Source organism: Cibotium barometz, chromosome 1 (assembly GCF_041138505.1).
Source record: "Cibotium barometz isolate CiBa-2024 chromosome 1, ASM4113850v1, whole genome shotgun sequence".
Taxonomy (NCBI): Eukaryota; Viridiplantae; Streptophyta; class Polypodiopsida; order Cyatheales; family Cibotiaceae; genus Cibotium; species Cibotium barometz.
Window position 1 is genome coordinate 79,775,262 of NC_141046.1, and position 14,721 is coordinate 79,789,982.

At 42.2% G+C, this 14,721-nt stretch overlaps 1 protein-coding gene across 1 annotated transcript; it reads left to right on the plus strand.

The window, feature by feature from the left end:
• Positions 1-9,705: 9,705 nt before the first annotated feature.
• Positions 9,706-14,036, plus strand: LOC147642477 (serine/threonine-protein kinase PCRK1-like). The gene is made up of 4 exons (XM_086806908.1): positions 9,706-10,668; positions 10,798-11,061; positions 11,186-11,308; positions 11,440-14,036. The coding sequence occupies exons 1-4, from the start codon at positions 10,252-10,254 to the stop codon at positions 11,992-11,994; spliced, it is 1,359 nt and encodes a 452-aa protein (XP_086663034.1). The 5' UTR covers positions 9,706-10,251; the 3' UTR covers positions 11,995-14,036.
• Positions 14,037-14,721: the final 685 nt, after the last annotated feature.

Here is a 14,721-nt window from a genome sequence, read left to right on the forward strand (position 1 = left end):
AAACCCCACCCCATCCCATTAGGAATTCTCGCTAATTTCTAACCTTTTCATTTACTAACTAGCCCTTCTTATTCCTTCTAGAGGAACAAAGACCATTGAACATCACTCAACATCAAATGCCATCAACATAACTTGTCAATTCTCCCCACACAAAGGTCTTTAACACGATCACAAGGATGCGATCGGCATCAGGAAGGGGGGAATGTTAACCCATTACCTAGGGTTAACAAGAGCTACCGCCATTATCTTACATCAAGGAGTCAAGGTAGATACACCAAAAGGTCATGCATTCAAGATATGAAGCAATGGTGTCCAAATCTGCAATTTGGATGGGCGCTCGTAAGGATCCTATGGAATACTTATGGCAATGCCCGCTTCAAGGGCGTGTGGTAGTAAGTTAGAAAGAAGTCCCAAGTGATGTACTTTATGGATATATAATGAGAGTAGTCATTGTTAGTCCTCTTATGAGCCTAAAGTTTCCAGCCGGGGCCACAATTTAAGTGAGTGTAAACACTTATGGCCATGTATATAAGTGAATATCTCTTATGAGTAGTCATTGTATTAGCATTAGGCCTCTTATGAGCCTAAAGTTTCCAGCCGAGGCCACAATTTAAGTGAGTGTAAACACTTATGGCCATGTATATAAGTGAATATCTCTTATAATACAAAGAACTCTCCCATTGTGCAATACAAAGAACTCTCCCATTGTGCAATAGAGTCTTGCTCTTGCTAATCCTCTTCCTAATCTCACTTATGGCAATGCCCACTTCAAGAGCGTGTGGTAGTAAGTTAGAAAGAAGTCCCAAGTGATGTACTTTATAGATATATAATGAGAGTAGTCATTGTATTAGCATTAGGCCTCTTATGAGCCTAAAGTTTCCAGCCGTGGCCATAATTTAAGTGAGTGTAAACACTTATGGCCAGGTATATAAGTGCATATCTCTTATAATACAAAGAACTCTCCCATTGTGCAATAGAGTCTTGCTCTTGCTAATCCTCTTCCTAATCTCACTCTCTAATCCATGCTAGTGAGTGTGTGTGAGTGAATTGAGGTGAAAGGAGAGACGAGTACATATAGTGCAACACGACAGTGTGAACGCTCGCAGGAGGTGCAATGGAATTGCTTCTCCAGGAGTTGTAGAGCTTAGAGACCTTAAGGGTTACGAGCTTGGCCATTGGAAATATCCTCACGACAGTTGTGGTTCACCAAGTAATCTTCTTGTTAGATGTGTTCGAAGGGGGGTTTGAGTGAGCCACCATAACACTTATGCTTAAGCCTTAACCACCATAAGCCTTATGCATAGGCCTTAAGCATAGGGCTTATGCATAAGGCTTATGCATAACTTGACCTAACCCTAATCCTAGCACCCAAGGGTGCAATAACACAAAGAGAAAATCATAAACAAAGAATGGAAAAAGAGGGCTTACCTCTTCTTTGAGAAGCCGTAGGAGAGGATTGGCCTAAACCCTTTGTTAGTTGTTCACTTGAATAAACGTACAAAAAAGAAACATAATAAATCAAAAAGTTAGTTCATTCTAACATATTAGCAAGCAAGAAGAAGAAGAGAAAAAAGAGGTGAGTATCCTAAACCCTATTCCTAATGCATAAGTGATTGAAAAATTGGTCTATGTTGCCCTAACCCTAGCTCTATACATATAATGTTTAATAGATATCTTGATGGAAAGCTCTCCGTCAAAGCTCTCTATTAGAGCTCTCTGCATAGGGCTAGGGTTAGGGCAAGAGAGAAAGGGAGAGGAAAGAGAGGGGAAGGAAAGAAAAGCTCACATAGAGCTATATAGAAGCTTTCCATGAAAGCTTAGAATGAAAGAAAACGTTGAAGCTTTCCATGAAAGCTTGGGAGAAAGCAAGAAATGAAAGGGGCACTTACCTTGGAGAGGAAGAGATGTTTGATGCAATAGGCTTCATGGAAGAGGCAGAATGAAAGAAAACGTTGAAGCTTTCCATGAAAGCTTGGGAGAAAGCAAGAAATGAAAGGGCCACTTACCTTGGAGAGGAAGAGATGTTTGATGCAATAGGCTTCATGGAAGAGGTGTAGTGGGAGAAAATGTTGCTATGTAAAAGGCTCCCATCGGGCGATGATTTAGGCGGGAGTCCTAGTTTCCAGGTCGCTACCCAGTAACAAAATTTCGATGGTAACTTCACTAATGGGTAGTAATATTTCACTATTAAGGAGCATTTTTCCGCTGTTGTGCTGAGTAGCAAAAAAGCGCTGCTGTACTTGTCTAGCAAAACGAAACCCTAGAAAATTTTATATCATAAGTTCTAGATAGCTCAAGTTTTTTTGTACTAACACATAATCAGTTTTGGCTAGGTTTCAAATGTTTGATAGTGATCAAGGGCCAGAAGTTGGTTCTGAAGCATGGTTGAGAGAAAAGATTAATTGTATGTGTGATCGATGTAAGGGCCAATATATACAACAATGTCGTATAACAATTGAGCATGTTTGGATGTATGGACTTCATGAGGCATTGGCACGACCAAGTGCGGATGATGACATGGAGGAGAACCATACGAGAGTCAATCCCAACGATAAATCTTAATGTAGTATAATAAAAGTGTAACCCCTTTGCTCTGTGATATTAGGTTGTGTTTCATGCCCAATCAAATTGATCCAAAGTGGTGGTATGTTATACAAGTTTCCCCTTGTTTAAAACATATATTTTAAGATCAAGATGTGGAGGTCAAATCTCTAGATGAGGTGCAAGTACTACCTCAAATTGGCTCATTGGAAGAAGACGGTGAAGAAAACATTTTGGAGGAGGCCAATCAAGAGCATGAGGAACATCAATCCAAAGAAGATGATGAGTCACCTATCAATCATGACAATGCTTCATTGGATAATTATAGTGATATTGATATGGAACCCCATCTTTTCATTGAGCTTCCATTAGATATAAACATTGATGAAGCAACACATATGGATTTATTACAAGATGGGATAGATTCATGATTTTGACATTCCTTCCCTTCTCAAAAGTTTTCAACTTTTTTTTGTGTGCTCGAAACATGGCTTTAAGGGTTCTGATGGATGTTTTTTTTAAAACTATAATCATTTTTTGTGTATATGTGACATGTATAAATTTAACACTCAACAACTCTCTAGAATTTTTTGTGTATATGTGACATGTATAACTTAAATTTAACACTCAACAACTCTCTAGAATTTTATGCAGCGAGAATAGCAGGGTGAGATTTTGCTGCTAGCAGCAAATGTGGGGCAGCGACTGAAATCCCCGACATCTCGACAAAATAAATGCTGCTATGCCCCCAACGTGTTGTAGTGTATGGTACTCAATTGACATCCATGTCAGCCATGGATGCTATGCTTCCATGCAAGCCATGGACGTTTCTACTCGATAAGCGTGTACGCTCTTTGATTGGGCATAAGGCCTACAGGGATTCCATCAACTACCAATAGCCATGCATACTTTATGCTCAATGAAAAAGCATTTGCATAGATCTAGTGAGTGTTAAGTTGTTACCCATTTCCACATCCATGTCCCATGTTGACATGTGTGAACGACCAAGCCTATGTAGGTACGGATCACAATTGTAATCATCTATACAGAGCATGAAAGATACCCCATACTTTAATTTTGGTTGCTTGTTCATGCAAAATGTAGTTTGAAGCTATATGCATCTTAAAATGGACATAACTTTTGATTTGTAGCTCAGAACAACATATTGTAAAAAGAAAAAGTGGTGCATTTTTCATGATTTATTCATTTTTTTTATTTTTAATTTTTTTTTGTTAGTAATCAATGCTCCTACCAACGTTTGTACTAGCAAAAATTTTATTGGTAGGAGCGCTTGGTTACCAGTGATCCCATACCAGTGCTCTTACCAATGACCTTTACCAATGAAATGAGGCCCGACATCCCGTCATATTTTTGCTGATACGACTACTGGTACTCCTTCATTCCCTTTGTAGTGCTCTATGGCTACAAAAGCTTGGAGACATAACCATCAGTATTTTTTTTCCATGGCTGCCAAATGTTTAGAGCACATAACCATCAGTATTAGCAAAGTGTAATGTGTTGAGATTCAAGCTCGATGTCAGCTTGTGCTAGTTGCACTATGTGCTGGCATGTTAGGTAGTAGCATGTGTGAGACGTAAATGACTGCGTCCAATTGGTCATAGTGTGTGGGCAATAGCTAGGGTTATGAGTGTGTGGACACAACACATAGTGTATGTTGTAGATTATGGATTATGGCTTTATGCATTGTGTGAGAAGGGAGATGGCTTCCCTCTTTAGTTAGGGTTTGCAATATACATTAGGGTTTTTTCCTGTGTGTATGTCTCCTCTCCCTCTACCTGTTTTTCATCATGGTATCAGAGCCTGGTGCTCTCTATTAGGGTTTATGAGTGAGTGAGAGAAGAGGGAGAAGAAGATGTGAAGAAAAGCTGTGAAGCTTGCCATTGATGCTGTGAAGCTTGGAGCACACCGACTTCCATTGAATCTGAGAGCTTGGCCTACCGGGTAAGGACTACTAAACACCCTTGAGTGGATTGCAAGTGATTCAAGCACAAACAAGGCAAATCAGGGTTGCCCAAAGCAAAAGAAAATTTTGGTTTTTGCAAGCTTACCATTGGAGCTTGAAAGTAGTGATGTATTGTGAAAATGGATGTAATCTGGCAAAGGAACATGTATGTGACAAGGATTAATGTATTAGCAACTCATGTGCAAGCCCTTTGAATTTGGAGCAAAGTTGGTGCATTTATGTGAGAAGAAAATCACTGGTTTGAAGCCTTCACAAAAACAGAGAAATGATGCTCATTGTGGATGCAATTAAAGCTAGGTTTTTACAAAAATCACTCAATTAATGGATTGAGTACATCCCTAGGAGTGTTGGGCACCCATATCTATCTTCAAATACCTTTATAAACTCACCAATTCACCTCAGGAGCACGCGGCACAGCTTGTAGGGAAGGAAGAGCAATTTTACTACTGGTCTTTTCTAGTTTTACTGGTTTTTCTCAAAATAGAGAAGGGGATTTGACAAATTTGGTATGTACGCACCTTGGTTGGTGTTGATATGCAGCATTGAGCTTGTTTAGGTGTCAATGCAAGTTATCCACACTTGATTGAACCACTACATTGCAATTTGAAGCCTTGGAAAGCGCGCCGAAATAGGGTACCTTCTTGGACTGCATATGCCAGTTCATTTTGGATTTCTACATCAAAAGTGAAATTTGTTGAGTACTTTGGAGTATCTGGAACACTTATTAGAGTGTGGTTGAGCTGAGGAAGGTTCGTTTACAGATTTGGACGTGAGCGGAAGGTGCATTTGCATTGAGCAAATATGTCAGACAACCTAGTACAGATTGTGGGTGAAAAGTTGGATAGGAAGAACTTCCAGGCATGGAAATACAGGATCAAAAGCTTTCTGAAGGGAAAAGGTTTTTGGAACCTTGTTACAGGTGCGGAGCCAAAGTCGGAACTACCCCAATAACCTACACAGCAACAAGTTGTAGCTCATAAGCAATGGTCAGAAAGAGCAGACAAAGTTTTGCATTATCTGTCTATATGTATCTCGGATGCTATACTCATACATATACATGATGCTGAGAATCCCAAGGATGCATGGGATACATTGGTAAAGCTGTTTGATATAGACACTAGTGCTCGCAAGTCTCAGTTGAGACAACAGATTCATAATGTGAAACGAAAAGGAGCATCCATGATTATGTACAAGAGATAAAGAAGTATGCAGATGCATTGGCAACAATCAATGCCCCCATGCCTGATGATGATTTGGTAGACATTGCCTTGCGTGGTCTTGGCAAGGAGTACAAGTCTTTTGATACATCTATCTTGGTTCGGAGTACAGGTTTACCAGATTTTGATGAGTTGATTTCACTCTTGCTTGTTGAGGAAATCAAACTCAGTGACTCTTTTCATGATGCATCTACTAGCCATGATGATAATGGCAGAAATCAGGCTTTCTATTCACAAAGGGGATTTAAAGGCAGGGGGAGATTTGCATCACGTGGTCATGGTAATGGTCGTGGATGGCAGGATAGGTCACCACAACAGAATTTTCATCCTACATATGGTGCTAGAGGTGGTCGTGGATATACACCTCAGAGAGGCAGAGGTAATCCTCGTGGTAGAGGACGTTGGCAAGGCCAACAAACATCTATGCAAAATGTGGAATGCCATTACTATGGGAAATTTGGTCATATGGCACGTGATTGTTTCTGCAAACAAAATGATTTGAGAGGAGGTAGAGCACAACATGGTGGACATTATGCACAACATGGTGGTGGAAATTATGCATCAAGCAGTAATGATGGCGACGCAAATCACTTGTTTGCCATGAAACATGTTGTGGGATCTATGATAACAAATGCTGAAAGTGATGACACTTGGTATATGGACTCTGGAGCATCAAACCATATGACTTGTCATGGCGAATGGTTTGAGCATATGAAGCCTATGGATGTGAAAGGCTATGTGGAAACAGGAGATGATACCCAACATGCTATCACACATGTTGGGTATATGGACTCTGGAGCATCAAACCATATGACTTGTCATGGCGAATGGTTTGAGCATATGAAGCCTATGGATGTGAAAGGCTATGTGGAAATAGGAGATGATACTTGGTATATGGACTCTGGAGCATCAAACCATATGACTTGTCATGGCGAATGGTTTGAGCATATGAAGCCTATGGATGTGAAAGGCTATGTGGAAACAGGAGATGATACCCAACATGCTATCACACATGTTGGAAGTGTACCATTGGTTATGCACAATGGTGAAACAAAGTCCATGGCAGATGTCTTGTATGTGCCTTCTATTACAAAAAGTTTGGCCTCAGTTGGTCAAATGGTGAAACAGGATTTACAGGTTCGTTTCAACAACGAGCATGGTTGCTTCGTTGAGGATTTCAAAAATGGATGTAGAGTCATTGCCAGAGGCAAGAAAGAAGGCAGGTTATTTAAGTTGCATGCTGGGATTCTTGAGTTGAAATCAGCCATGTTCTTTAAAAGCCGAAATATGGTACAGGACATTGACATGTGGCATAAAAGGATTGGACATGTGAACATACAAAGGTTAAAGAACATGCAGGCAAGAGGCATTGTTAGTGGGTTGCCTAGATTCAAGTATGATGGGAATATGCATGTTTGTGATGCCTGCCAGTTTGGAAAGCAGGCGAGGTTGCCGTTTCCTAAAGAAGGCAACATGAGTAGCAGGCCACTTGAGATAGTTCATAGCGATGTATGGGGTCCTGCACAAAACCCATCCATTAAAGGCAGCTTGTATTATGTGACATTCGTTGATGATTTCAGCAGAATGACTTGGATTTACTTTCTCAGAGAGAAAAGTGAAGTGTTGGGAAAGTTTATGGACTTCAAAGCTTTTGCAGAGAAGCAATATGGCTCTTGGATAAAATGTTTGAGGACAGATGGAGGTGGTGAATACACCTCACATGCTTTTGAGAATTTCTTGAGAAAGCATGGCATAAGAAGGTAGTTAACTTGCAGGTACACACCTCAGCAAAATGGTGTTACTGGTGAGAGGAAGAATAGAGTCATTTAGGGCAATGCTCAATGAAAAGAGCATGCCAGACTATTATTGGGCAGAAGCGTATGCTACCGCGGTGTTTGTACTTAATAAGACACCCACAGCAGCTATACATGGAAGTACGCCAGAGATGCGGCTTACAGGTTTTAGGCCAGACATTGGACATCTCAAAGTGTTTGGTTACATAGCTAATGTACATGTGCCTAAAGAGAGGAGGAGGAAGTTGGGATCCTAAGGCAGAAAAATGTGTGTTTGTTGGGTATACAGAGGATCGCAAGGCATATAAATGTTTGTTGGGTATGCAGAGGATCGCAAGGCATATAAATGTTACAATCCACAAACTAGGCAAGTGGTTATCTCACGAGATGTGGTGTTTGATGAACTTGCTAGTTAGTACAAGGCAAAGGATGAGAGTATCATTGATTCCATTGATGCTGATGTGCATCAATGGAATTAGAACTTGCCACAAGCAAGTTCTAATTCTATGTTTGGGCCAGCAGAGTCTGAGAGTAGCACTATACGTCCATGGTCAGGATGCTTGAGACATGAGAGTGTGAGCACTGGGAGTAGTGCTGTGGATAAAGGGAAAAAGAAGGTTGAAGGAATTGGCATTACAGGTTATGAGTCGTCAAGTTCAGAAAGTTTGGATGAGGAACTTGGCATACCAGTTTTACGCACACCTGGTGCAAGGCACGATAGATATGTGCCTCCACATGCTAGAGTGACAGGTGTTCAGAGTGATCCGCAAGTATTGCGGAGATCCCAAAGGGTCAGGTATCCAGTTGTTGACAGGTTGACATATCGTGACTTTGCTATGAATTACGCATATATGACCTCTTTGGTGAAGCATGTGGAACCTACATGCTATACAGAAGCTATTGGGAAGCATGTATGGGAGAAGGCAATGGATGTTGAGATGGACGCATTGGTTCATAATGAAACATGGGATTTGGTGGCAAAAATGTCATTGGTTGCAAATGGGTTTATAAGGTCAAATGCAAATCAAATGGTTCCATTGAGCGCCATAAAGCGCGATTGATAGCTAAGGGTTATGCACAAACCCAAGGCTTGGACTATGATGAAACATTTAGTCCAGTTGCAAAGATGGGAACAGTGAGAGCAGTCATTGCTATGGCCGCAGCAAATGGTTGGGAAATGCATCAAATGGATGTGAAAAATGCATTTCTAAATGGTGATCTACAAGAGGAAGTTTATATGGCACAGCCAGAAGGATATGTACACCTGAGGTATCCCACTCAAGTATGCAGATAAAAGAAAGCATTATATGGTTTGAAGCAAGCACCTCGTGCTTGGAGTGATAAGATAAGCCGATATCTTATCTCCCTTGGATTTCAGGTTTCTTCAGCTGTGAAGAAAACAGATCATAGGATTGTCTTACTTGTCATCTATGTGGATGACTTGATTGTCACAGGGGATCATGCTACAGATGTTATGCATGTCAAGAAGGCATTGAGTGGGCAGTTTGACATGAAAGACTTGGGTGAATTGAGATATTTTCTTGGGATTGAAGTGATCAAAGAGACCATGCTACTCACACATTAGACCAATTTTTTTCGAGCCGACGCCCAATTATGGGTAGGGCAATTCCTCTCCGCAAACCCGCCGGGTTTGCAGAGTTTTTAGTGGGTGAGCCCAACGGCAAGTCCCACAATACCGGGGCTCCTTCGGGAGTTCTTGGTCACTGTCAGGTCTTCCGAGGTCATGCCTTAAGGAAGTAGCGAAACCGTTCTCACGATCGAGACGGCAAAGCTAATGACAAAAGCATTTCTCTGCTCACTTTTAATTTTAAAGGATGAAATTTGTATATTTTAGTTATAAATCCAGACATTTGTATGATGTTTGATGGTTTTCAAATCTAAATCTAGGTTAAACCTAAGCATTCCCTTTAAATTTAAAGGTTGAAACAAACATTTTTTTTTCACGCACCAGTTTTTAAGACTAAGGAGGTTGAAACTTGACTACCTTTGACTTTATTTTGCCAATAAAAAAAACGTTTGTTTATTGGTGGCATGCAACAGAAGATATGCAGGACAACATGCCACATGGATGATGGTACTGCAGATTTATTATTGTGAGATCGGATCAGATGACAAAATGGTATATTAGAAGCCTCTGTTGTTGTAAGTTGGACTCAGTCTACGTAGATCAAACAAAATATAAAATATGTAGAATTTTTTTTTGGGCGTTTTCTATATTAACCGATTGTAATTGGAAATTCACGGCTCCGTCTTTCTCTCTCTCTCTCTCTCTCTCGCTCTCCAGGAATGAGCAGGCATTTAGCACACACCCTCCTTCTTGTGATCTGCAGTTCATTAAATGTCACAGAGCTTTCCCAGGCTTGCTTTGGAAAAGTTCAACTCTGCGTTGCCACCATGGCCAATTAGCCCCATAGCTGCCTTTACCCACCTGATTATTTCTCCCCCTCTTAACCCTTGAAAGCTTGCCTTCCTACCCCTCCAATAGCCACGAATTGATGTGATCTTGTGCCTGAACTTCCCTGGTTAGGGTTTGAGCCCTAGATTTACTGCCCTTGACAAGTAAAAGGCACCACAGAACCATTGAATTGTGGGCTGAATCCAAGGGCAGAAATAAAATAAGGCATAGACAAGCAGTCAGTAGTTCACACAGAGCAAAAGGGGGTCTTTTTCGCAGGCCAAAGATTAAAGCAAAATAATGAGGTGCTTTTATTTCTCTTACCCTGAAAGGAGGGCAGGCTACTCCAGGCACAGATTCTCTTGGGGTTTTTTCAGCCAAGGGTCCTCTGCCTTGGAGGGCAAGAAAACATCAGCATCCTCGTCATCACGTGCTTCCCAAACCAAGCCACAGATTCTCTCAGAGCCTTGCGGTGAATCCACATCCGACTGTCCCACCCAGCCACCACCCTTGTCACAGAGCTCCTCCCAGAGGCCCTCTGACCTTCGGGCTTTCCCCTACACCGAGCTGCGCGCCGCGACCAAGAACTTTTCCCGTGCCAATTTGCTGGGTGAGGGCGGCTTCGGTTGTGTGTACAAAGGCGTGCTCAAGCGCCAGAACCCTAATGAAGCAGACAGAGAGGTTGCGGTCAAGCAGCTCAACAGGAAGGGGCTACAGGTATTTTACTTCACTTTCATGCTCTCATTCCCTTTTAAAAAAAATTGTGGTGCTGTGTGGATGGGTCGGTGTGGGCAGAAACACGTGCCGGACACATTGATCCCACTGTCTAAACCTTGCTCTTTGCAGGGCCATAAGGAGTGGATGGCAGAAGTTCGATATCTTGGGCTAGTAGAGCATCCAAATTTGGTGAAGCTGGTGGGTTATTGTGCCGAAGATGACGAGCGGGGTATCCAACGCTTGCTTGTGTATGAATACATGGCAAACAGGAGCCTCGAGGACCATCTTTTTCAAAAGGGCCCTTCAGTGCTTTCTTGGTATGAGAGGCTTTCTATTATGCTGGGTGCTGCTCGCGGTTTGGCATACTTGCACGAAGAGATGGATGACATCCAGGTAGGCCTTTAAGATGTGGGGGTTTATTGGCATTTCTGCAACTGTATCATGTACTTTTGGCACATTATTGCATGCGCGTGTATCTGTAACTCTTGATTGCAAACCCTTTTCGCATGGACTGCAGATAATCTTTCGTGACTTCAAAGCCTCAAATGTGCTGCTTGACAAGGATTTCACTCCAAAGCTATCAGACTTTGGGCTAGCTAGGCAGGGCCCTGAGATGGGGGCCACCCATGTTTCAACTGCGGTAATGTTCGACTGTGTTGAATCAATATCATTGTAATGTGAATCAGACGGGCAAGGCCTCATAAGCGGCAATCATTCTCAGCATATCTATGCCATGGTGAGTGGTCGTGTTATTGATCTATGTTTGTGCAGGTGGTCGGCACCTTAGGATATGCAGCTCCAGAGTACATTCAGACTGGTCATCTCACAGCAAAGAGCGATGTGTGGAGCTTTGGGGTGGTTTTGCTTGAGATGCTTTCAGGAAGGAGGTCTATGGATCGAAACCGCCCAAAAAACGAGCAGCAATTACTTGACTGGGTGAAACCCTACCTCCATGCAAGCAAGAAAATCCATAGGATCATGGATCCAAGGCTAGAAGGACAGTATTCTTTGATACAAGCCCAAAGGATTGGTTCTTTAGCTCTTCAGTGCCTTGGAAAACATGCAAGAACACGCCCATTAATGAGTGTGGTGGTCAAGAGTCTAATAGAGATAGTCGAGTTAATGGAAGGTGGCAACCGGCAAAGTGATGTGATGAGCACTTCATTGACAGAAAAAGCAAAAGATGATCTGAATGCAAGTGATGAAAAGGAATCAGCAACTGCAAAGAGAAGGAGGATTCTATTTAAGGATGTGATGAGTCTCAAGAGCAGAGAAGATGCACGGAACATGTGGCGAGTATGGGCGCCCAAGCCCATTCAAACTTGAGCTAGGTTTCAAAAAAAAGGGTTTTGAAGCCCTAATTAATACCTTACTAATCAGCAGGTGAGAGTGTCATATATTTCAGGTGGCCCCTCTTGCTTTCAAGGTCTAGTCTGAGTGATGGGAGCTAGTACCAACCTTTGAGATTGGAGGTCAGGTGCTCCTCTCTCCCAATGTCTAGTCTCAATTCTTGTGTACTGGGATCCAGTACAACTCATAGAGATGGTCGTTGGCATTGATTGGTATGGGAACTTGAAAGAAGATGCTGTTTTATACGTGGCCTTGTACTGGCATTTCTAAAATATTGTGATCCGGCTAATGGATTTCGAATTTGCAAGAGTTTGGCACCGTTCTTATTCTGGGGGTATTCTTGTAAAATTCAACATACCTTTCAGCAAGGGATTAAAACTTTTCTTATTTGGAAAAATCGGAGATGTACTTCTTTAAATGCCAAAGTTTAAAGCAAGTGCCGTTTGGTCTATTTTCCAATATAAGAGCTTTCCTATTAGTAGGCACAAAATACAACAGCTTGTCAATCCTCGTACCACTTGAAAAGAAAGGCTTTTTTTCTTGCTTTTTCCCTGGCTTGTCCCTCTTTAGAGGGATACCACATCATGTTTGGGGTGTGTTGTTGGGGTGGGGCATATTGGGGGCCTGTATACATTATTGTGAAAGCTGATAATGTAGTCCTAAAAAAAGGAAGTCATTGCCTGAAATCCTAAGGAAGAGCTGCTGCCTGTAGGCCAATGACAACAGGAGTGGATTGATGTGATGTCTATGCCCTTGGCAACCTAGCAATCAGGCCACCATTTCTGTTGGGGTGGTTTCAACAAATGGGCAAAAGACATTAATAACAAGAAAGGAGAGGTGTGATTTATACCCTCGGGGTGGTTCTCTGAAGTGGAAAGGATGAGCATAATCTGTTTGGCAATCACCACTCTAGCAACTAACGACGACTCCAATACAAGTTTTTGTGGATGCTCGCAGCAGCAGGAGGAGCAAGTTTCCATTATCCTGTGACTTCAATCCGTTTATGTAGTCGTGTTTGGGGACCCTCCTTGTGTCAACGTCTGTAAACAGAAAGGGGACAAGACATCCATAGTGTGGATGCTCACAGCAGGAGGAGCAAGATTCTCGATGGGACTTCTGCCAGTTGATGCAGCTGTCCATGAACATCTCAATGACCATTGCAAATGAAGGGTCAGGTGAGATGGGAACTTGAAGTCTCTATAATCTTGTACTAGGCCCCTATCAGGAGGTTGCTCATAGCCTTCACCACAAAGAAGCAGAGAAGGCACTAGCAGGCTGCCCTAAAAAGCACTCCTGTTGCACCATGTCTGTGAGTGCATATCTGTTGGGGCCGAGTTGTACAGAACAATGGCACCTTCATGTCGTCTTGGGCCATGTTGTACAGAACGGAACACCTTCATGTCGTCTGGGGCCTTGTTGTACAGAACGGTGGCACCTCAAACTCTTCGTGAACTGAAACCCTTGTGTGGCATGGTGCCCTCAAGAAAGTCTCAACTTACCCTGTATTAAGAAGCCTTCTCAAAATCATGAGAGAATTGTAAGCTCTCATCCTGTGACAGCGGCATGAGAGATGGCCTTCCAAAATTTGAATGTGATGTTGGGCAGTGACAAAACCTTACTCAGTGCTACTTCATGTACACTTGGAAGGTCTGTGCTGATGGCCATGGTGAGGGGCAGAGTTCTTTTTGTGTACCCACCTTTCTTTGGGGATGAGGTTAATCTCCTGAAGCATGTTCACCATGATTCAATGGATCTGCTTGAAGGAATCTTAATCCGCAGGGTGGTGGGGCACAGATTTGGAGGATGCCCACATGGGGCTTCCCCACTTTAAAGATGATAGCCTGCCCCCCATCCACCACCAGTAAACTTCATGTATGTGTATATACTTGCTTAAGACTAGAAATAGTGGCTGTGGAGCATTTTGAAGTTATGGCTGGCCAAGTGTGAACACTAGCTGTTTGTATATATAAGCTAGTTTTGACATTAAATAATACACAATCATTCTCTTTGCAATAGAATACTTGTGAGCTCTTCCACTTCTCCCTACTATCTTACTTGCTTCTGCTTCCCTATTGGCTGTGGAGCATTTATAAGTTATGGTTAGCCAAGTGTGAACACTAGTCGTTTATATATATAAGCTAGTTTTGACATTAAATAATACACAATCATTCCCTTCGCAATAAAATACTTGTGAGGTCTTCCACTTCTCCCTACGTTCTTACTTGGTTGTGTTTTGTTGAATTCTTCCATAGATTGATGGATGCTTGCATGGATAGGTTTGATTGACTGTAGACTTCTCTATCTCATGAACTTCTCTTCGCTTCACCTCTTGTGAGTGAGAACCTCGTGAAGGTAACCGTCTTGTCTCCATCTAGGCAAAAAAGCTCTTATGTGGTGTGACAATGGAGTGAGGATGCGGATGACGGGCTAGTATACTTACAACCGAGAAGTTGCATTTTCACGGCTCTACGGCAAAGCTCCTACTAACGGCACATGTTTCAACAAAGGCAAGGTAAGCTCTTATATTTGGTGCCGCCCTTGGGGAGTAGCCTAAGGGCTTAGTTACAATTTCCATCCATTCCATGCTATTGGGTTACCAATATCGCCCGGTGTTGATTAGGAAGTCACACTCCGAAATATGATTTTGGAGTCTTGGAAGTGTTGGATTTGTTGTTTGCAATCATGTTTTGAATCTTGTTTGCA

Bases quoted from the DNA above. Each gene is read 5' to 3' on its own strand.
- LOC147642477 (XM_086806908.1), top strand. From the start codon at position 10,252: ATGAGGTGCTTTTATTTCTCTTACCCTGAAAGGAGGGCAGGCTACTCC. The intron at 10,669-10,797 runs GTATTTTACTTC...TGCTCTTTGCAG, and splicing joins TCAACAGGAAGGGGCTACAG to GGCCATAAGGAGTGGATGGC. The intron at 11,062-11,185 runs GTAGGCCTTTAA...CATGGACTGCAG, and splicing joins AAGAGATGGATGACATCCAG to ATAATCTTTCGTGACTTCAA.